This window comes from Brassica napus, chromosome C8, assembly GCF_020379485.1.
Source record: "Brassica napus cultivar Da-Ae chromosome C8, Da-Ae, whole genome shotgun sequence".
In the NCBI taxonomy this organism is placed as follows: domain Eukaryota; kingdom Viridiplantae; phylum Streptophyta; class Magnoliopsida; order Brassicales; family Brassicaceae; genus Brassica; species Brassica napus.
Genome location: NC_063451.1, coordinates 13,280,353 through 13,303,064, shown reverse-complemented (window position 1 = coordinate 13,303,064; position 22,712 = coordinate 13,280,353). Strand labels below are relative to the sequence as shown.

Genomic DNA, 22,712 nt, shown 5'->3' with positions numbered 1-22,712 from the left:
TCATCTTTCCATGGAGGTTCAAGCCGAAACGCAACCTGGCTCATCCATTAGTTACTCTTCCTCTGAATCTTCTTCTTATGTGCATCCAACTTCGTTAATACTTCATGGGTTCCATCTGCCAAGTGTTTGGGATTAAGTTTAATCGATTTAGGACATAGGAACAGTATTTTATTGGCTCTTATGATTCGCCTGCTTCCTAAAGTTATGAAATTTAGAAAATTGGTGATTGTGTAGATCTTGATTTCTAAATTCTCAGAGAATTAAACCTATACAGAGAGGAGCTTAATCCCACATGTTTCATGGGTTCGATCAACAAAGCTGTGATTACGCAGTATCCACACTCGACGACTCTTCTAACCCTTTCATCTATTGATGATTATTAACTATTAAAGTTACTCCTTTCGTCAAACTAAATTTACTCACTCCCCCCCCCCACCCGAAATACTGATTATGAATTGGTCCTGCTTTTGCTTTTCTTTGGGTTGTGTTAGCAACTGGCTAATTCATTGCTTATAGACAAATGGGATACACTAGATCCAAAGGAATCGATTTGGCCAGTGCCAAAAGGCTTCTCTTGGTTTCCAACTTCTACAATGCTAACATTGCATTTGCTCTTGCAAGATTGTAAGGAGTCAATATTTCTCTGTATATCGCCATTAAGAGATTCACCTCTTCTTGCTGTTTTGATTGTCAGTTATCTCTGTTTGGTAAAGGCAATCCAACAACTCAGGTATATAATATGTTTGGAAGTAGGGTTGATCTATCTATTTTAAAATTTTATCATGTTTAAAGCGTTGAATCTCTTGATCAAATTTCAGGTAGCTCTAATTGTAACTACTGACAGGTGCAGGTTGTGTAACTGCAGCTTTTGAAGATTTTTCTTTTGATCTTTTTGGGTATGGTTTTGGCTTCAACATCTGTCTTTTTCCAGGTTGGTTTCATCTTTCTTTTTACTTCTCTTGCATCTATCTTCCCAGTAAACCATATGATAAATGAAAAAAAAATGTTTAGCAGATTATGTACTTTGTGATGGTTGAGAAGTCTGGTGCAGAAGACGGCTTTCCTTGGTCGACATAATGGTGTATAACAGCTTTCTTTCCCTACCATTTTTGCACCATTGTGAACTCTGCACTAACAGCAGCCATCTTTAGTTTTTTTGCTTTGATCTGACATTTTGACCGGATGAGATTATGGAACACATGCTGGGATCGAGCTATGTGTCTGCAGAGATTCTTGCAATAGTTCCAGATCCAGGTGCAATGGTTGCAACAAGACCCGTGAAGGAGCAATATTAGCGCTTATCATGATCGGCCGGAGTAGCTTCTTCTTTTGTTACTTGGGACATGGGAATCTGGTGAGGGCTGCTGTTGAAAATATTGGCTTCCGCTGCGTGTATATTTATAATTTTCTTGACTCTGTGAGTGCTCTTCGTTTAAGTTATTTTCAGAGATACAACAGTAGGTACACTTGAACTATTCTTAAAAAAATTGCTTCATCAGCCCTTCTCATTAGCATTTTTCCCTTAAAAGCTCAGATTTGGATTCAGTTTTTTGAACACCCCTTTCTTTTTGTAATAACTATGTATAAAGAAGTTATCCAAAGCTGATTAATTACAGTTACACTAATCTCTGTTTTGTCTCAGCTCTGTTTTTCCTTCTCCAAACAAGCTTTTCTTTTCATGTTCTTCCTACTTTTCTTTTCTTCTTTGTAGGTTATAAGTGTTATATATGTCTTATATACAGAGGAAGATGAGAATCTGAAATAATTACAACTACGATTGACTAACACAATTACACGAATTTGATTTTATTTGAATGTAGCTCTCACATATTTGATAGTCATCACGACATATTCTGATATGAGCAGGATAATAAGCAATTTTACTGTTACAGAGATGGTCAAAACATATACTATATCTTAAATCACCATGAAAAATCAAACGTAAAATCATATGTTTTAGCGGCACTGTCTCTTCTTATAAGAAAATAGGTGATTCTGCAAATACTATTCTAACATTAAATTCTCCCAACCCCTATGACCATGGCACACCCATTACAATGACTGAAAAAAATAGATCTTACTATAGGATCTATTGTAGATCTATTGAGTATATATTATCAATTGAAAGATAATCTACATTCACATGATGACAATACACACTTTGTATATTAAATCAATGTGATGTACATGATTAACATACATAATTCCCATAGATTACAATAACATGACATTCTTTTAAATTGTAAAAGAGTTAGAGCATCTCTAAAAAGTATATTTCATCACCATGAAAAAATTGTTGTAAAATGATTAAACATTATAACACTCTGAGAAACCCAAACTGTGTATACATTATCGCCGACCAAGTGCCCATGCGCTTCTAAAACATATTTCCCACTTTTTTGTCGACAACTTGAAATCCTTCCTAGCTTCTGCTCACTCATAAACATCAATTATTATCCACTCAGTTCGGTATTTGTCTTACTTCAAATCTACACATGTTTGAATCAAACAGACATATATTACATCATGCTCACCATAAAAAATGGATATACACAAAATCGCTGTCTCAGTCTCACTCTTAGCCACATTGACAACATTAACCCGAAAACTGGCATTGTGTTCGTCATCGCAAATAAAAATCTTGAATAATGTAACCAATATATCAAAATTTTACACCTACCACTTTCTTTTTAACGCTAAAACTATCTCCCCCAACATTTCTTAGAAAAACTTCATCCATACCAAGTCATATATAACCGAAATGTCTACATTTTTATAGTTCTTACAATCTCAATCTTATATATACACACAAACGTCTAGACGCAAGCTGTCATCAGATTTAAACAGGTCCAAGTTAACCAATTTGATTTAAATTATATTAAACACTTAAAAACAATTTGTACCGATTTTATTAAAATAGACCAACCAGCGCAAAAAAAAAATCTGACAACCTCAATTTATTAAGGTAAAAAGGAACCCAATTTGTTTTCAATGCTCAATATCGAATCAAACCGACATTCATTTGACATCATATAAATTAATTAATTTGTTACCATAGGAATACAAAAAAATGTTCAATATATTTTTTAAATTTATAAAAATGCAGGAAAATTGGTACTCATTTTAACAATTCGATATACATTAATAGAAGTTTAAAAGCACAGTCAAAGAAAAATAAAAATATAAAAAATTACATTATACTAAATAAGATCAAATGTCAATGATTGCCAATGGCTAGAAAATAAAAACTATTTCCCTCATCATTACTGTGTCCGTTGTGTAATTTTTGGTTTTATGATATGTAAAATATTCTATACTAATCGGAACTTGGTCTTACAAAGACTAAAGATAATTTCCCCATTAATTTCCCAAAATGAAACAGGAAATAAACCATTTAGTTCAAACATATAAAATATTAATAATCTTTATAAGTTGAATAAATCGTATAAAATAAAATTTTAAAATATAAAAACTTAAAATACATAATCCGCGCGAAGCGCGGAAAAAGATTCTAGTTTATCTTACAACAAAAAAAACAAAAACTCTTACCCCTCCGATCGAAAAGTGAGAAAAGGGAGTAGCGAGAAGCTTTTTGTGTTGGAATATTGGGATTGTTTTTAGTTGTTAAGCTTAGATACTTAGAGCATGACTGGTTTCTCGGCTACCACCCGCGAACGCAGCTTTTGCGGTTTGTACCGGTTGTTGGCATTTTGCAACAATCACTTAAACCGTTCTAAACCGCTCTAAACCGATTCAAACCGTTCTGAACCTCTTAAATTCAAAAGATGATTCCAACTAGTGGTTGCGGGCGGTTGTGGGAGGGTAAAATTTTTTTATTCTTTTTTTTAATAATATAAATATAAAATCAAAAATAAAATTTTAAATTGAAATAATAGAAATACTAAAATGTATTTTAATTTATATTATAAATTTTTTAAATAAAAATATTTTCAATGATTTAAAAAAATTAAAAATATAATTTTTATATTTATTATAATATTATGATGTTTGATATTTTATAATTATATAAAATATAAATATTAATTATAACATATAAATATTGTTAATTTATTATTTATCCGCTATTGTATTTGGTGGTTAACCAGTCATAAGTATCCCGCAAACACATCAATTTCTAACCGCAGTACCAGTCGTAAAAATCTCTTAAAACCGCTTAAAACCGCAACCACCCGCATCCGCAAACTCTCGCAACCGCAACCGCTGCGGTTACACCAGTCAGGCCCTTAGTTGTTTGTAAGTTACCATCTTTTACAAGTATATAGATACGTAGTTGAGATATTCTTTTCTTAGGATATGATTGGTTTCCCCGCTACCACCTGCAAACAAATCTTTTGCGGTTGGTAGCGATTGTCGGTGCTTGGCAACAATCACTCAAACCGCTTCAAACCGTTCTAAACCTCATAAATTTAAAAGCTGGTTTCAGCTAGCGTTTGCGGTGGATAACTTTTTTTTAAAACATTATAAATACAAAAATAGAAATATTTAATAAAAATTTTAAATTGGAATTATAAAAATACTAAAATATATCTATAATATTTTAATTAATATTATAAAATTTTAAAATAAAAATATTTTCTATAATTTTTAAAAATTTAAAATTATAACTTTCTAAATATAATTTTTATATTTATTAAAATATTATGATTTTTGATATTTTTATAATTATATAAAATGTAAATATTGTTAAGTTATTATTTAACCGCTGGTGCATCTGGTAGTTAACCAGTCATAAGTATCCCGCAAACGCACCAATTTTTAACCACAAAACTAGTCGTACAAATATCTTAAAACCGCTAGAAACCGCAACCACCCGCATCCGCAAACTCCCGCAACCGCTGCGTTTGAACCAGTCATGCCCTTAGCGGTGTATATAAGATTGTAATCACTTTCAACGTAAAAGTATTTTCAACTCTCCATTTCTTTTCTGTTCCATTACATGATATCAGAGCTTGACCATTCTCTTTTCTGAATTTTAGATTTCTGATAGCAAATCTCTTTGACAATGGCTAATGACAACCCGCCCTGTCTTCCCCCCCCCCCCCCCCCATGAACCCGATAACGACGGAAGTGAGGTGGATAATCTTGCCGTATGACTTGACCTTCGCGGATAATCCCAGAGCTGTGATTTCGGATCCTCTTTTGAGAGGAACGAACTATGACGAATGGGCTTGTGGGATTAAAACAACACTCTGTTCTTGCGAGAAGTTTGGGTTTCTTGATGGTTCGATTGAACGACCAGAGAAGAAGGATCGGCAGACCTAGAAGATTGGTGGACGATTCAGACACTCCTTGTCTCTTAGATCAAAATGACGATTGAGCCAACATTGAGATCAAACATCTCTCACAAGGATGTAGCTCATGATCTGTTGGAACATCTGAAGCGAAGGTTCTCGGTGCTAAATGGACCACGCATCCAACAAATCAAGGCTGAATTAGCTTGTTGCAAACAAAGGGGGCTTGCGATTGAATCATAGTTCGGTAAACTCAATTAAATTTGGGATAGCATGGCGAGCTATCGGCCTCTTCGAGTCTGCAAATGTGGGAAGTGCTCAAGTGATCTTGGAACTGTTCAAGAGAAGGAGCGTGAGGAAGACAAAGTGAATCAGTTGCTGTACGGTTTGGATGATGCTTACTTCCGTACTGTGAGATCATCTTTGGTGTCTCGCACAACATTACAGCCGATGGAAGAGGTGTACAAAATTGTGCGCCAAGAAGAGGACTTGAGAACGGTGCAAAAGTTGGAAGAAGAGGCTTCCATGACAGCTGTTACGGCATTTGCTGCTCAAGCAAAAGGGCACGGAAGAGGTGATGATTCAAATAAATCAAACTTCTGTAAGAACTGTAATCGATCGGGCACCCAACAGAGAGTTGTTTTGCGGTGATTGGCTACCCGAAGTGGTGGGGTGACATGCCAAGAGCGAGGACTATGCAAGGAAAGAATCGTGGTGGTTCTTCCTCATCGAACAACACAGGAAGATATCGTGAGCGACTTCTTTTGCTAATGTGGTTCAGGTTTGAGGAGCTCAGCAGCCAGAGCAAGCGAATTATGTTGTTAATGATAGAGATCGCGACGGTGTGCTGGACTGAGCGATGTTCAGCGGAGGAGCATCATGAGCATTCTCAACGCAGATGCAGGGAAAAATAACTCCAACACCACAGATGCAGGGAAAAATAACTCCAACACCATAATCCTTCACTGATATTAGATACTGGAGCAAGCCATCACTTGACTGGCAAGCTTGACGTTTTCATGATATATGTGATATGGAACATGTTCTGATTATTTTTGCTGATGGACGCGAAAGAGTATATGTTAAAGAAGGAAAAGTCAGACTTGGTCAGGGTCTAATGTGGAACTCGGTTTTCTATGTTGAGGGAATGCCTTCTGATTTGATTTCAGTTGGTCAGCGTATGAATGAAAATAGATGAGTTGTTCAGTTGGCTGATTAATTCTTCATTGTCCAGGACCAAACCTCGAGGATGGTGATTGGAGCGGCTAAGAGGGAGAATGGATCATTCCGCTTACGCAGCATGGAGAGCGCAGCCGCAGTCATGATGAAGGAATATTTCAACACTTTCCTCGATGCTTACATTATCAGTCTCCTTCAACTGATAATATTAAGCTTTTCACATAACTGAATGTATACTTGTGGATACATTCAAATATGTTATAGCATTGTACATCGTGGCCGTGAAGTAATTCGTATACATATCTTTAACCGCGTTCTGGATCTAGGTTCATTTGTTGCCTTTCTATACTCACATAATAAGGATCGATGAAGGATTCTCCAAAATTAATGCTTCTATCTTCTGCTTCGTCATCTTCAAGCATTCAGTAAAATGCTTCTTTCTAACAAAAAAAAAACAAAATTTAATTTATTAAAATATATAAATATTATTGGATAAATAAGAAACATAAAAAAGGAAATGATTATTGAAAATCAAACATGAATTAAATCGGAGAAAAGAAAATTATTCAAGATTTTTAGTTTTCTTATTCAGCTTCTCAGTCGATTCCTGTCATTCTTTCGAGATATTTAATTCTAGCATTATCGTCAGGTCGTGTAAGATAAACATGTGCATGTGTCTCATTACTTTGAAGCACAGTCACTGCTCCCCAATATAACGGAGAGTCATATTGAAGACGAGGGAGTGTTTGTAATGAGGTAATTTTGCATGTTCAAGCTTGTTATCTTGGGCCTATTCATAAAGTTTTGTTCGTTTCATGTAGCTAGGCTTCATTTGTTACGAAGTCATATGAAAACTTTGTTGTTCATCGTTTACGTTCTGAAGATGAACTACGCAAAGTGCTTCTGTACACCCGTTTGGAACTCTGGTAGTAGGAAGACGGTGTTTCGTTTTGGTTTCTTGAAGGCACACTGGAATCATCTTCTAGATCCACAGTGTCATATTCATTCTCTGTAACCGTCTCAGACTCGGTATTCTGATCCACTCCAGAACCTGGATAGTATCCATCATCGGTTGAAATGTGTTTGCATCCAATATGTCGAGATCAGTGAGGGGGTGTGCTCGGAGCTTTGAAGCATCATGTATTTCCTAAACAAAAACAATTAAAAAAATTGTTATACTTTTCTAATTAAAAAAACAGATGGCTATGATTACCTGAATACGATCATTCCACCATTCATCATCCATTTGAATAGCTTTTGTGATCTCGTGAAATAAAACTCCAGTCATACGGCTCAGTCGGCGATAAATGTCAAACAGTTTCTTTATAGAATAAAATTTGTCTTTCAATGGAATCCATTATGGATATTGACCTGTTGCTTCTCGAAATTCATTTCTAATTCACGTTTTGCTCTTTTTCTTCAAAGAACCAGCCAATTTATTTTTTCCATTTCATTCTCATTTTCGAGAAATATATGAACCTTTCTATCGTTCCATTGTATTTTTTCCTTTAATATTAATATCTTACATTAATTAGTCAATTAAACTATATATCAGTCAATTATAATTATTTATTTAGTAAATAAATACCTCTTTTTATTTATTTTTTATTTTTTATTTTAATAAATATTTACTTTATTAAACAACCCGAAAACCGGGGATTCCAGTTTTGATTACAAGCTTAATTCGAATAAACAACCTAATTCAATTATAGCCTAACCAGCTTCGCTCAACCGGGCGCATTCTGCTAGCAAGATCTGAAATTGTTAGGTTTTCAATCACTATTCTATGCCATTGATGTTTACCACAAGAGCGTGGCGTTCACCTCGTCGACTCGGTTACCGGTACTTTTCATGACATCACATGAGTAGCTAGTTCTTGATGTTCTCCTCAAGCTTATACTCTCCACTGACGTTGAAGCTCTAAATGCCGAATAGAATTGAGGAGAAAGTAGCATATTTGAAAGCTGAACCACCGAAGCCTCGAAGATCCAACGGCTAGGGGATATATACACACTATGATCCTAAAATCACAGAGCAATATACAATTCCAAAAACACGGGCTGTAACGAGGCAGCAACTAAGAGCAAGCGCTTCATATCCTGCAAAAAAGGAAGAGGTAAATCTGCTTCGACGACTAAGTGACCACCTTAAAAAAAACCACTTGAATAGATATTTTGGTTTCTAAGAAAGAAATATCAAAAATTAGTTTCCTAAAAAAATAAGAAATCTATTTGATCAGAATCATGATTGGATAAAAACTGGTTTTGGGAAAATAAAAATCTAAAAACTAGTGTAGAATCTAACGAGGACAATTCTCTCAAATAGTTTTTTTTCAGTTTTTGTCACAAAAATGACTCTCAAGAAAGAAAATGATTAAAATAGTCCATTTTTATTTTGAAATTTTCAATATTTATTATTATTATTATTTTAATTTGAAACCCTATCCCCAAAACCCCACCTCTTAACTCTAAACCCTAAACCTAGATTAGTTAACCCTAGGGTAAAAATACATTTGTACTCTCTAATAAAACATATTTTGGACATTTTCTTATTTGATGGTTATTTTTGTGACAAAAACTTAAAAACAGTTATCCTACGAAATTTCTCATCTAACAAACAATCAACCTATTAGATAATTTTGGAAACTGTGATGAGATTTAAACTAATAAAAAGAAAGGCTGAACCAAAGCTAATATAAAAGATTAAAAACATTTGAAACAAATTAATAAGTTAGGTATGCAAACCCCAAAAACCTAAATGGTTAGATCCAAATCCGAGTTGAAGTTATGACAAATGAAAGGGGAAAAGTGCCAATTTCGACCCCAACAATTTCAATCGTGCCAAATACGACCCGGACAATTGATCAGTGCCAAATACTACCTCAACTCAATTATAACTCAAAAAGACTACCCGAACTTCTTAAAACGTGCTTAAATCTACATTGACTCTAACAGAAGTTAGTCAACCGTTAATAAGATAAAACGATGCCGTTTTGATATATGAAAAAAAATGTCAATTTCGACCCCAACAATTTCAATCGTGCCAAATAGGACCCAAACAAATGGTCAGGACCTCAACTCAATTATAATTTAAGAAAAATTACCCAAACTTTTAAAAACGCGCATAAATTTACATTGACTCAAACAAAAGTTAGTCAACCGTTAACAAGATAAGACGACGTCGTTTTGATATATATATATATATATATATATATATATATATATATATATATTTTAAAAAATATGTTCATTCCGGAACTCAAAGCGTGCTGTGATACCCTTTTAAAGAGGTACACTAACAACTAGATAAAAGTAACTTTTTAAAATATTATTACAAATTTGAAATTATATAAACTATTATTCTTCTTCATCTTATCCAATTTAAAATTTTGGTGATAATTTTTTCTGATTTATATAAATACATTAACATGTTTTTATTTATCATATCTTTAATAAACTTATATCTTACTTAAATATAAATAATAAAATATTTATTATTATACGATCTTAATTATACTTAAAACTTTGAATTTATTTATACACTTTTATTATATAAATTATTTTTAATTTTTAAACTTAACTGGAATATTTTTTTTTTTCAAAGTTAATATTATATATTTTTGACATTTTGTTCAAAAATGTTAAGAGACCTTTACTTTTCTTTTACTAAGATATCTCGTAAAAAATATTAGACATATTAAACAATAACTAAAATATATAAAAGCAATCACCAAAGATTTAATTTGGATAAGACGAAGAAGAATAATAGTATATAACGGAAAATTTTAATTTGTAATAATATTTCCAAAAGTTACTTTAGTCTAGTTGTTAGTGTGCCCTTTTAAAAGGATATTCCGGCATAGGTTTGAGTCCCGGAATGAACATTTTTTTCTTTTTCAAAAAAAGAAAAAAAAAATATATATATATATTGAGTTGAGGTCGTATTTGGCACTGACCATTTGTTCGGGTCCTAATTGGCACGACTGAAATTGTTGGGGTCGAAATTGACAATTTTCTTCATATATCAAAACGGCGTCGTTTTATCTTATTAACGGTTAACTAACTTCTGTTAGTGTTAATGTAAATTTATGCATGTTTTAAGAAGTTTTGATAGTCTTTTTGTATTATAATTGAATTGAGGTCGTAGACACTAAACAATTGTTCGGGTCGTATTTGGCACGAGGAAATAGTTGAGGGTCTAAATTATCACTTTTCCCCAAACGAAAGCGTCGGCAATAAATAAATAAAAAGTTCAAATTATGAATTAAATAAAATATAGAAACTTCGGCAGTTATGTCGTTCGCCTAAAGAAGAAAATGATCCCTCTCTAGTTCCTATCGCCCCAATCTCAGAGGAATGGACGATCCAATTCCATCTCCATACGACCTTCTCTTCCAAGCTCTCTCGCTCATCCCAACTCGTCACTACCTCTACGCTCTCTTCATTCTCTGGACTGTCTTCTTCTACAATTTTCTCGAGTTCCACTTCCTTGGTGATACGCTTCTGAACTATTTCAAATGCCGCGTTAATCTCATCTTCCAACCAGATTCTCCTCTTTACAACGACGTTGTTTCTCGCTGCCGCATTCTTCACGGCCGGTGATAAACCATTTACATTTTTAAATTTTTTTTGGGAAATTCGATCTAGGAATTTGAATTTGAGCTTTTCTCTCTCTCTCTCTCTCTCTCTCTCTCTCTCTCTCTCTCTCGTATGGTTAAAGATATGTGGCGACTCCGTGGTTAGCGAGTCCTCATCTTCAGACATGTTTCCTTAATTTCAACGGACTGCCTCCTGTTTTCTCCTACACAAGGTACTGATTGCCATCTTTTTAGCTAATTCATTAAGCGTTTTGATAGCTTATTGGAAGTCTCTTGTCCTCCTCCTGTTCCAGGCAGCTCTTTCGCGCTTCTGATGGTGGAACCATTGCATTGGACTGGCTGACCAACTCTGATGGTATAAAATTTAGTGCATCTGGATTTTGATATACCATCTTCGTTTGTTTGATTGAATCTTGCAGTTCTTGATGGGGACCTTCGCAATCAGAGAGAGATCACAAAGCAAGACACAACTCCCATTGCTGTTGTTGTTCCAGGCTTAACTAATGATTCTTCTTCTGCCGTAAGTCTGCTCTAGGACTGTGCTTTTATATTACAATTTTAAGTTATAATGACTTGCATTTATGATTTCTGCAGTACCTAAAGCACCTTGCCTACAACACTGCAAAATCAGGTTGGAATGTTGTTATTAGCAATCATAGAGGACTCGGTGGTGTTTCTGTTACTGTGAGTTCTCTAGTTTTGTGTGTATTTTTTTTTGTTTCAAATGTTTTTTATGAAAATCTTTACATGTTCTTGTTTATGTTGTGAATGCTTGCAGTCCGATCGCTTCTATAATGCTGGATGGACTGAGGATATACGGGTAGTTATTCGTTATCTTCAACAGGAGTACCCATTGGCTCCTCTCTTTGCTATTGGAACTAGCATTGGAGCTAATATTCTGGTACTCAGATCTGGAATTCAATTTTAGTTTCCTATGTTATGTTCCTATTTTGATCTAGCTGATAAACACTTTTGAGTTATGTTGAAAGTGTTATGATTCTCCTGTCTTTTATATTGTTGAGTTGGCTGCAACGTAGGCTACATTCAAAAACAGAAATGAGCAGCTTGCCTATTTAGGTTTTTGAAAACAATGGTTTGTACGAGAAGGTTCATCTAATAAACCTGAGTATGTCGACTGTTTCAGGTTAAATACCTTGGGGAAGAGGGTGAAAAGACTCCTCTCAGGGGTGCTGTGGCTATTTGCTCCCCATGGGACCTCTTGGTGAGCTTTTTTCTCATAACTATCTTCTTAATAGGTATATTGATTGATTCCAACATTTGTGTGTCTTCAGTTCTCTCTAATAACTTAACGATTGAACACATTGTGCTTTTCCAACAAGATTGGTGACAGGTTTATCTGCCGGACATTGAAACAAAAGTTGTACGACAGAGCTCTCACCATCGGACTTCAAGGTTATGCCCAATTGTATGTCCACCTCTTTTGGCTATATTTTGAGTTTGTGAGATGGGTTGAGGGGAGAAATTTCAGATAAATACTTTGAGAAAGATCAAGATTTCAGTTATAATAACTCTAGTTTCATTTGCAGACATGAACCTCAGTATACAAGGCTTGCTGATTGGGAAGGCATAAAAAAGGTTAGTAGTGCAACCATAGATCTCATAAACTATACACACAGTCTTCTTGGTAGATTCACCAAAAGAAGCAGAGTTCTTCAGAAAACATATAACTGAAACTTGCATTTTCTTTTTGCTTCTTACATTTTCTGCTGTTTCCCAATTTCATTGCGTCCATCAGTCACGTTCCATCCGAGATTTTGACAATCATGCTACCTGTCATGTCGGGAAATTTGAGGTATTAGTTTTCCCCCATAATATTTTAACTTCTGATGTTTGTTTCCCTCCACCTCCAGCATTGATATGCTCTTCATAGTATTAAGTAACGATTTGCACTCCTAACGCAGACTGTGGATACGTATTACCGAAAATCTAGCAGTACCCAATACGTAGGAAACGTGGCGGTGCCACTACTCTGTATCAGTGCTCTAGATGATCCGTTATGCACAAAGGAAGCTATTCCTTGGGAGGAATGCTGGTAAATAATAGTTCGTTATCTCTTTTAAATCTTAAATCCTATTACATATACACAGTATTGACATAAAGTTACTTTGGAAAAGGGCAAACAAAAACATTGTCTTGGCGACAACGAATCACGGGGGACATCTAGCATTCTTCGAAGGACTAACTGCATCTAGCTTGTGGTCGGTATCTCTCTAAGATTCATTCTTACAAATTTTAGGAACCAGGTTATGCTTATTGTTCTTTTTTTACTGTTATATGTATGCTGTGTACAGGTGGGTTCGGGCCACCAATGAGTTTCTTGGCGCCCTTAGCTGCAGTCGTCATATGCATGTACAGAAAGTAAGTTTCTCTTTGTTGGAATTGCAAATCTAGATTACAAAATCGTTCGTCCGTCCAGTCTATTGATTTCTTCCTAAGATTATCAACAAGAAAGTCACCAATTCAGTTTTGTGCAGATTCAAGAAAGTAGAAGCTCAGAATCAGGGAAGCAGGAGGAGCCTTCGATAAACCAAGGCCCGTACCTAAACACTGCAGAAGACGGGTTGGTGGCAGCAGTCAAGTACGAGCAAAACACCAATATCACTGCTCCATCATCAGAAGAAGCAACACAACTATTGAACCAGACCGGACCACAGTGTGAGGATAATGTAACAAAGACAAGCTTTAACAAACTATGCCGGCAGAGAAAAGGATCCATATGGTTGGTTGGTTACATAAGCGTGGTAACAGGTTTCCCCTTAGTTGGGATGCTCATAAACTACCTCTTGCGTAAGAAGCAACGACCCACAACATCCCCCAACCTCTGAAGTCGCTTCTTTTCTCCACTCAAACAGTTTCATGCATAGATTATTTATGTGTCGTAATTTGTTAGTTATTGATACACTAATAACATTATCCTTCACCCTCATTTTCTTGCACATGTAGCCAAAGGAAAAAGGAGGGCTCGGAAAATTTGTGTAGAAGAAGACTCCTTATCATAACCATGACGATTATGTAGTTGTACACATGGAATCTTGTAAGGGAATTTTCAGAGTATGACAGCAAAAATAAATAAATGTTATAAATCAATTGGTGGATGTCCATAACCAGTCTGGTCCATAACCGGTTCATACACTTAGAGAGAGACGGTCCAACTCTAGAGAGAGAGAGGTGGCCGCGAGACTTGGAGAGGAGAGAGAGAGACGGCTACAACTTGCCTATTTCTTAATTCGTTTATGTTTATGATTTGTAATCTTTCCTATTATTGTATTTCCATTTATCTCTCTTGTAACCCCTATATAAGGGAACACTTATTCATTAATAATATACAGAAACTTACAGTTCTAAATCCTTAAGTTTACAACACGTTATCATCACGATAGCCTCTAACACCATGAGCCTAAAACCAAATCGCTAAAACCCTAAAACCCTAAATGAAAAAGAATCTGCCTCGGAACTTCGAAGAGGCCGTTCTCCCAAACCGTGAGGACCCAGAAAACGATCAATATATCAAATCGAAGCCCTGGCCGAGACGAATCAGTCAGTGCAAACCGCTTGTCGATCTGACAACCGACGCGCCCTCACGCACAAATACAGTATGCGCCGATTTGCTTTGGAACCCTAATCCGTTCGCGACTCCGTTCCAGCTCGCGTCCAAGACAGCTCGTGAACAGCTCGCGTCCCGATCGTGTCTATGCTCGAGTTTCATTCTTGGTGGTCCGGTTTCTACCAACAACTAAACTAAAGGTATTTCGAATTCTAAGAACATAATTAATCGAATTTGGTTGATTGTAAAGAATGAAACCCTAAAATATAATCTCTAAGATGAAAGCCATAGGATAATAGATCAATCCCTAAGCGAGTAAATCGAAGCTCTATAAGTTCGATCCCCAAACCCTAAAAATCGAGATTGATCCATTGATCAATTAAAATCAGAAACTTAAAGGTTTTAAATCTCAAATCAAATCTCTTTGATCTAAGATCAAATTTTCGAAATCCCTAAACCCTAATTCGAAAACTATTGATTAATTAAAACTGATTGATTGATTGATTGAGATTGAATTTGATCATCCTGAAATTGAAATTGCTTGTTAATAAAATCGAAACCCTAAAACCCTAATTCTGAAAATCGATTTTGATTGTTTGAAATTGAACATTGATTGGTTGATTTGATCACCTAGAACTATTGTTAGGATTGTTCAAACTCGAATCTGATTGTTTGGCTTGTTTAAACTAAAACCCTAATGACCTAGTTTAGATTATTTTAAAATTGAAATCTGAAACTACATATTAGATTAAACTGTTCTAGACTTGATCATACTCGTGGCCGTGAGGCCTTGTTGCATTCATACCATAACTTAATCACATTGATTGATTGCAATTACACTTAGAACTTATTCTAGGAATGGTGTTGAATTGAATCAAATAGCTGTGTGGCTTGATCTTTGCTTGGCCGATAGGTTTGCTTGTTTTGATTGCATCATGAACTGATAGAAACAAACCATGTTAGGATTGCAATTACACGACAAACTAAATGCATAAAAACGAACTAGTTTGCATCCATGGCCGTGCGGCTTGCTCATTGGCCGTGAGGCATAGATCTTGGCTGTGAAGGCTTGTTTGATTGTTTGAACATAAAACCCTAATCGTTTAAACATTAAAAACTATTCCTAAAAGATCTAAAAATATTAATCTATAACTTCAGATGTCGAAAATCAACAACCTTGATTTCGCTGCCCTAAATCTATCTGGAGACAATTACCTTCAGTGGGCGCTCGATGCTAAGATTATCCTGAAATCCAAGGGACTCAGTGAGTGTATCACCGAGAACAATAATGCCAATGAAAAGGATCGTTACAGAGCCATCTTGATCATTCGTCATCATCTAGCTGAGAGTCTCAAGAATCAATACCTAACCATTGAGAATCCACTAGATCTTTGGAATGAATTGAAATCGAGATATGATCACCAAAGAACGGTGATCTTACCAAAAGCTCGGTTTGATTGGACGAATCTGAGGATCCAAAACTATAAGTCGGTGGACGAATATAACTCTGCACTGTTTAAGATTGTTTCTAAAATGAAACTGTGTGGTGAAAGTATTACGGAACAGGATATGCTTGAGAAAACTTTTTCCACTTTACATGAAAGCAATGTGCTGTTACAACAACAGTACCGAGAGAAAGATTTCAAAACCGATGCTAATCTTATTTCTTGTCTCTTGCTCGCTGAGCAGAACAATGAATTACTAATGAGAAACAGTCAGATGAGACCACTTGGATCAGTTCCACTACCTGATGCACACGCTATAGAGGACAATAAAGAGTCCAACCACGTCCAAGGAAACGGCCAGCATGGCCGTGGTCGAGACAAATCGAACGGACGTGGCCGCGGTCGAAGATCCTTTGGCCGCGGGCGAGGAAATGGTCGAGACCATGGACGGGACCGTGGCTCATTTGGACGAGGCCATGGTCGTGGCCGTGGATCTTCTTTCAAACCCCAACACTCGACTAAATCAGAGAAATACGTGTGCCATAGATGTGGAATGAGCAATCATTGGGCTAAGACTTGTAGGACTCCCAAGCATCTAGTTGACCTCTATCAGGAGAGCTTGAAAGGGAAAAATCCTGAAGCCCATATGACTTACCAAGATGATGAAAACGACTTCAATCATGAGAAGGGCGATCTTATGGATTATGAAACTTCAGATTGTCTAAAAAAACTGAAGATTGATTTCGACATTTGTAATCTAAATTCTATGTTCTTTGTTTTGATGTTTTTTATTCCTATGTTTTTCATTTCTATGAACTTGTTTTATTAAAACTTAATAAAAGGAATGAATGATTTTTGAAAACGCCAATATGATTTGCGGGTATGGTACACATTAAGGGCTATGGCCAGATATGTATAAGGGCAAACATTTAGATGCTTTATATTCACCCAGAAAAACCCATTGAGATTATTTAGCGATATAAGAATGAATGGTTTCCATATTGAAACAATGGGCGAAGGAAACAAAGAATTCCTTCAGATATATGTATAAAATCGCCCAAGACCATAATGAGTCCTAAAAAACTATGCCTGCATTCTCTATTGATCTAGACTATGCCAAGATCAATATGATAGAGGCAATAGTCATGGTAACCAGAATGGTTTACCCACGAAATTATACACTTTATGGTATGACCGGATTGGCCATCCTGGTCCAAAACATGATGCAAAATTGATATTGGAAAGGGTACAAAGAGTTATCCCATAGAATCTCACGTGTGTAGCATGAACCCAAGGGAAACTCATTAGGCCATGATGTCCCAAAGCACTTAAAGATTATAGTATGTCCATGAGGGGGCAGTGAGGACAAATCCGCACATGTACATACTATATATAGCTTGGCTGAATCCTTTTATAAATCTGTATTGGCCATTACCCATAGGTCCAAACTCTCAGTCCAAGGCTTGGGGACACACGAATTTACATGCATCTTAACTAATAAGCATCAGACCATTAAGTGAGCATAGATATTCCCATCTCAAATTTATTACGGGTCATGAGCCAGACATATAACATCTTGAGATATTTGGATAAGCCACCACAAATATATGTGCCGTCTAAGATGGATCCTTAGAAGAGGATGAGGATGGGGATATATGTTGGATATGAATCTCCCACAAATAATGAAGTACCTTGAGCCAAATATGGGTGATCTATTTAGTGGCCAAGAACATGGATTGCAAAGTTTAATGGATCCGACTATCCAACATTAGGGGGAGAAAATAATAAACTGGTAAGAGAAACATAATGGCATCGACCATCATTGTCTTGGCAAGATCCTCGGACTAAAGAATGTGAAATAGACGTCCAAAGATTATACATTTACAAAGCTAGCTAATCAAATGCCAAGCACATTTGCTGACCCGAAAAAGAATGACTAAGTCATATATAAACCAGCTTGTAAAGCACCAACTAAATTGATGTCCAAGAGAGACACAGTCAAGTTGCTACAGAGTCTATACAAGATAGACCAATAAGTTTCAAAAGATAAGAATCCTCGGAAACAAAAGAGAAAGGTGCATAGAATGATAAAAAATAATAAAAAAAAAATCCGAGGTCAAGGAAACCATACCAGACATAGAGATAAGGCCGGCCGGCTCTAAGGTACAAGTACCAAACAATGTAGCTTGGGACGCCAAGCTGCAAAGTATTAATGGTCCTGATAATAATGAATCTCAATCGATTATATCATGTCTGGAACATAATGGAACACAATAAGGAATGTCGACATAAGATGATACAAGGTAGCACTTGAATTTATGAATATAAGCGAGGATCATGAACCCACGTCAATATAAGAGTGCGCACTCGTAGAACAGATTGAATGGAAACGTGGGGTTAAATAGTTTAAAGAAGAAAGACGTATTTGACCATATGATTAAAACGCCTTATGATGTTAAAACCAGTGGATATAAATGGGTCTTCTGAGGAATAGAAAACGTGAAATATAAAGCTAATATTGCACAAAGATTCTCACAAAGACCAGTAATAGATTATGAGGAGATATACTCCCATGAGGTGGATGCAACTACTTTTAAGATTTCTCATAAGTCTGGCTATATAAGAGAGAAAATTAGACTTGCAGCAAACTGATGTAGTAACTGCATATTTATATGGTCCACTAGATAATGAAAGTACTAGAGGGTATTGAGCTGAATGTACAGCAAGTTCTCGAGAACAATATTGATAATCATCGAAATATATGATCTGAATATCCTAGGAACCTCTGGATACAATTTTCCAAACGGTTGAATACCTTAAGAAAGAATTCGAGATGAAAGATCTCGGGAAAACAAAATTTTGTTTGGGATTACAACTTGAGTACATAAATGATGGGATCCTTTTGCATCAGATGTCATACACTGAAAAGGTACTCAAGAGATTCAATATGGCCGATTGCCATTCTCTGACCAGTCCCATGGTCGTGAGGTCTCTCGGCCTGGACACTGATCCATTCCGTCCCAAGATGGATGATGAAGATGACCTAGGTCCCGAAATGCCATATCTCAGTGCCATAGGAGCTTTAATGTACTTGGCAACTCACACACGGCCTGATATAAGCTTTGTCGTGAACCTACTATCTAGGTTTAGCTCCTGTCCGACCCAGAGGCATTGGAATGGGATCAAACATGTTCTTCGTTACCTGCAAGGAACGAAAGACTTGGGTCTATATTATACTAACCATAACAAAGATGGTTTAGTTGGCTTTGCTGATGCTGGTTATTTATCAGATCCACATCAAGCTCGATCACAGACATGATATATCTTTACACATGGAGGTACGACCATATCATGGCGTTCCATGAAACAAACCATCGCGGCCACTTCATCTAATCACTCGGAAATCTTGGCCATACATGAGGCCAGCCGCGAGTGTGTTTGGTTGAGGTCGATGACCCAACACGTCCGAGCTGATTGCCGGATGGCCGAGTGCAAAAGCCAACCGTGATGTATGAGGACAATGCTGCGTGCATTGCTCAGCTCAAGAACGGTTACATAAAAGGTGATAGGACAAAGCACATATTGCCTAAGTTCTTCTTTACTCACGAGCTTCAGAAAGCCGGTGAGATCCAGGTCGTCCAAGTACGATCCAGTGACAATTCAGCTGACCTATTCACCAAGGCACTTCCTACCTGCACGTTCAGGAAGCTCACACATCAGATTGGGATGCGTAGGCTGAAGGACCTCCACTGAGGTTCACATCAGGGGAAGTAGTACGTGTTGTACTCTTTTTCCTTCATCATAGTTTTGTTCCACTAGGTTTTCCTGATAAGGTTTTAATGAGGCAACATTAAGCGTATTACAATCCCTGTATGGTTATGGCATCCAAGGGGGAGTGTTATAAATCAATTGGTAGATGTCCATAACCGGCCCGGTCCATAATCGGCCCATACACTTAGAGAGAGAGACGGTCCAACTCTAGAGAGAGAGAGAGACGGCCACGAGACTTGGAGAGGAGAGAGAGGTGGCTACAACTTGCCTATTTCCTAATTCGTTTATGTTTATGATTTGTAATCTTTCCTATTATTGTATTTCTATTTATCTCTCTTGTAACCCCTATATAAAGAGAACACTTATTCATTAATAATATACAGAAACTTACAGTTCTAAATCCTTAAGTTTACAACAATAAATATTTATTGGGGTTTTTTGCCAAAACCAACCCAAATATTGATTGTAACCATGAAAGTAGACCTCATATTCAATCAAATACAAAACCAATCTAAAGGAGTAGTAAAAGTACTATATAACCTTTATGACCAAACAATTTTGTCTTTCGTAAGTCTGCATATCTGTAGACGTCAATACAAGTCTACATCGTAATTTGATCTTATAAATTAAATTTAAAAATACAAAAATATTTTTTGTGAAAATTTAAACTAATCATTAATATAAGGGTTAATATGAAATTTAAAAATGAAAATTTTATATAATTGAACAATTTAAAAGAATATATATTCATTTGGTACATGTGTTAGACAATGTTTATGGTTTATAACAAAAGATTGTAGCATGTTATGTCTTTTAAGGTTAGATTCTTAGGGTTGGTTTTGGGGTTGACTCCAAACTATAGGTTGGTTTTGAAAAAAGCCCATATTTATTTCACTATTTAACATATGGCCATAGGTGTTAATGAGAATTTTATTTATTTATTTTTATATTTCCAGTTATATAAAATATGTTATATGTAAAATATAGAAACAACAACAGTCATATAAATTTTATGCATAGCAATTACTATAAGTCATAAACCGTATGGAAGTTATTATGAATATCATTATCAAGTATAAGTTAAAAACAATGTAAAATATGCATGTTATTTATCTCATCATCATTTATTGGCCTGGTCAAAAAAACTGGAACCAAAACAAAATACTAGAAACCGGAACCGAACTGAAACCTTCAAATACTTAAATGGCTCCTATATTTATATATCCGAAATAATTGAACTGAACCGGGACCGAACTGAGAACCTAACGGGTGTCCGAACATATAAAAATATCAATTATATATACATATAACATAATTAAATATATATTTATAATTTAAAAATCTATTAAAAGTATCAAAAAATATTTGAAAAAATCTATTCCACATCAAGTTTTGGCGCTGCAGCCAATCTTAATATGTATTTTGACATTGAATTTTAGTCATTGTTTGAGACTAAGTATTTTTTTTTTGAACACAACTATTTTTTTCATTCATAAGCTTAACCGGATACAAAGATAAGAGCAACATCAAGAACTCGATGTGCAGGTCTAATGGAAATTTAAAAAACAAGGCCATAAAGAGATAGATACAAAAACTTAGACAAGTTTGATAATAAGTTGAAAGAGATTCTAAAGGTACCACACACGAGCAAACTCACGAAGAGATTATAATGTCCTTCAAAATCTTTAACTGTGGAAATAGTCACTGTAGATCGTGACGTTGAGCGTTCCATAACCTCGATTCTCATTTTGATGAGTCTCGTTGTACCTTCCGATCCCAAACGAACCATTACACAAGGCAACAAGCAGAAAGGAAATCGACGAAGTTTCTTGGCTTTGAAGCCAAAAGAAAAGTACCTCACATGAGGAATTTTGATGGAACTTTTCACTCCCACAAAGAGGAGGAAGATGGAAAAGGATCTCTCATGGCCCCGGCATGAGAAAGTTTGGCTAGCCATTTTTGAAAGAAAAATGACTAAGAAACTACATTCTTCAAGCTTTAAGAGACTCCAACCTAATTTTAAACTTGGTTTGATACTAGCACTTGTTGAAGTTGGACGTTGATGATGAACGTTGCTTGGAAATTTGGAGTTAACTACAAAGATTGCACCAAAGAAAGAGATACCTACTTCTAAGTCTTAATTTCTGTTTTTGATTACTAACTCTCTCTTTCTCTCTTTGTAATGTCATGTGCATGAATTTTTAGAATGATTAAAAAAATCTGAATTGTTCTTCTAGCTGTATCTCGCCACCACAATCATTTCTGGTCAATTCATCTTACCATACCCATCATCTTTTGTAGAAGCCAGAAAGTTGAATTGACATAAACGATAATATAAAAGCGATGTTAAGGAAATAGACGATTCAAAAGACGAAATGAAAACCGATAAGATAAATGTTTTATCAAGAAACCATCAATCCAATAGGTGTTTCTAAGGATAGTTGGCGCCCTCCCCCCCCCCCCCCCCCCCCCCCCCCCCCCCCCCAAGACAAGAAGAACAGTAGGAAGGAGAAGTGATGTGATCATGGATCAGCTAGTTGATGAGGATAATTAGATCATGAGCAAGCCGGCTGATGAGGATGTCTTAACTATTCTTAATGGTCCTATGACTCGTTCCAGAACCAATAAGCTCAATAAAGCTATTGGAGGTTTGCTTAAGACAGCTTGGAAGCAAGAAGAAGGTCTTGTTCATGGCTTGATCAACCAATACACACTCATCACCATTCAAGCTACTCCACCTTCAAGCTGATCATCATCTAGGCAAGTAGCTTGTGTGTACTCTTTTTCCCTCCATTGGTTTTGTCCCACTGGGTTTTCCAATCAAGGTTTTTAATGAAGCCACAAGTTGCTTCTCCTACCACCTGGATGATGATCTCGGATCAACCACATATATATCTTATGTT

At 36.0% G+C, this 22,712-nt stretch overlaps 1 protein-coding gene across 2 annotated transcripts; it reads left to right on the top strand.

The window, feature by feature from the left end:
• The first annotated feature begins 10,704 nt into the window (after nucleotides 1-10,704).
• Nucleotides 10,705-14,136, top strand: LOC106415467 (phospholipase ABHD3-like). 2 transcript variants are annotated; one of them, XM_048765740.1, is made up of 14 exons: nucleotides 10,705-11,028; nucleotides 11,151-11,240; nucleotides 11,322-11,383; nucleotides 11,448-11,548; nucleotides 11,623-11,712; nucleotides 11,807-11,929; nucleotides 12,173-12,250; nucleotides 12,380-12,441; nucleotides 12,576-12,624; nucleotides 12,785-12,841; nucleotides 12,951-13,081; nucleotides 13,164-13,247; nucleotides 13,341-13,407; nucleotides 13,524-14,136. In XM_048765740.1, exons 1-14 carry the CDS (start codon nucleotides 10,787-10,789, stop codon nucleotides 13,872-13,874), a joined length of 1,587 nt encoding a protein of 528 aa, XP_048621697.1. In that variant the 5' UTR covers nucleotides 10,705-10,786; the 3' UTR covers nucleotides 13,875-14,136. The 2 variants fall into 2 exon arrangements, with proteins under 2 accessions (XP_048621697.1, XP_048621696.1); XM_048765739.1 differs by having other exon boundaries at nucleotides 10,707-11,028; nucleotides 12,369-12,454.
• Nucleotides 14,137-22,712: the final 8,576 nt, after the last annotated feature.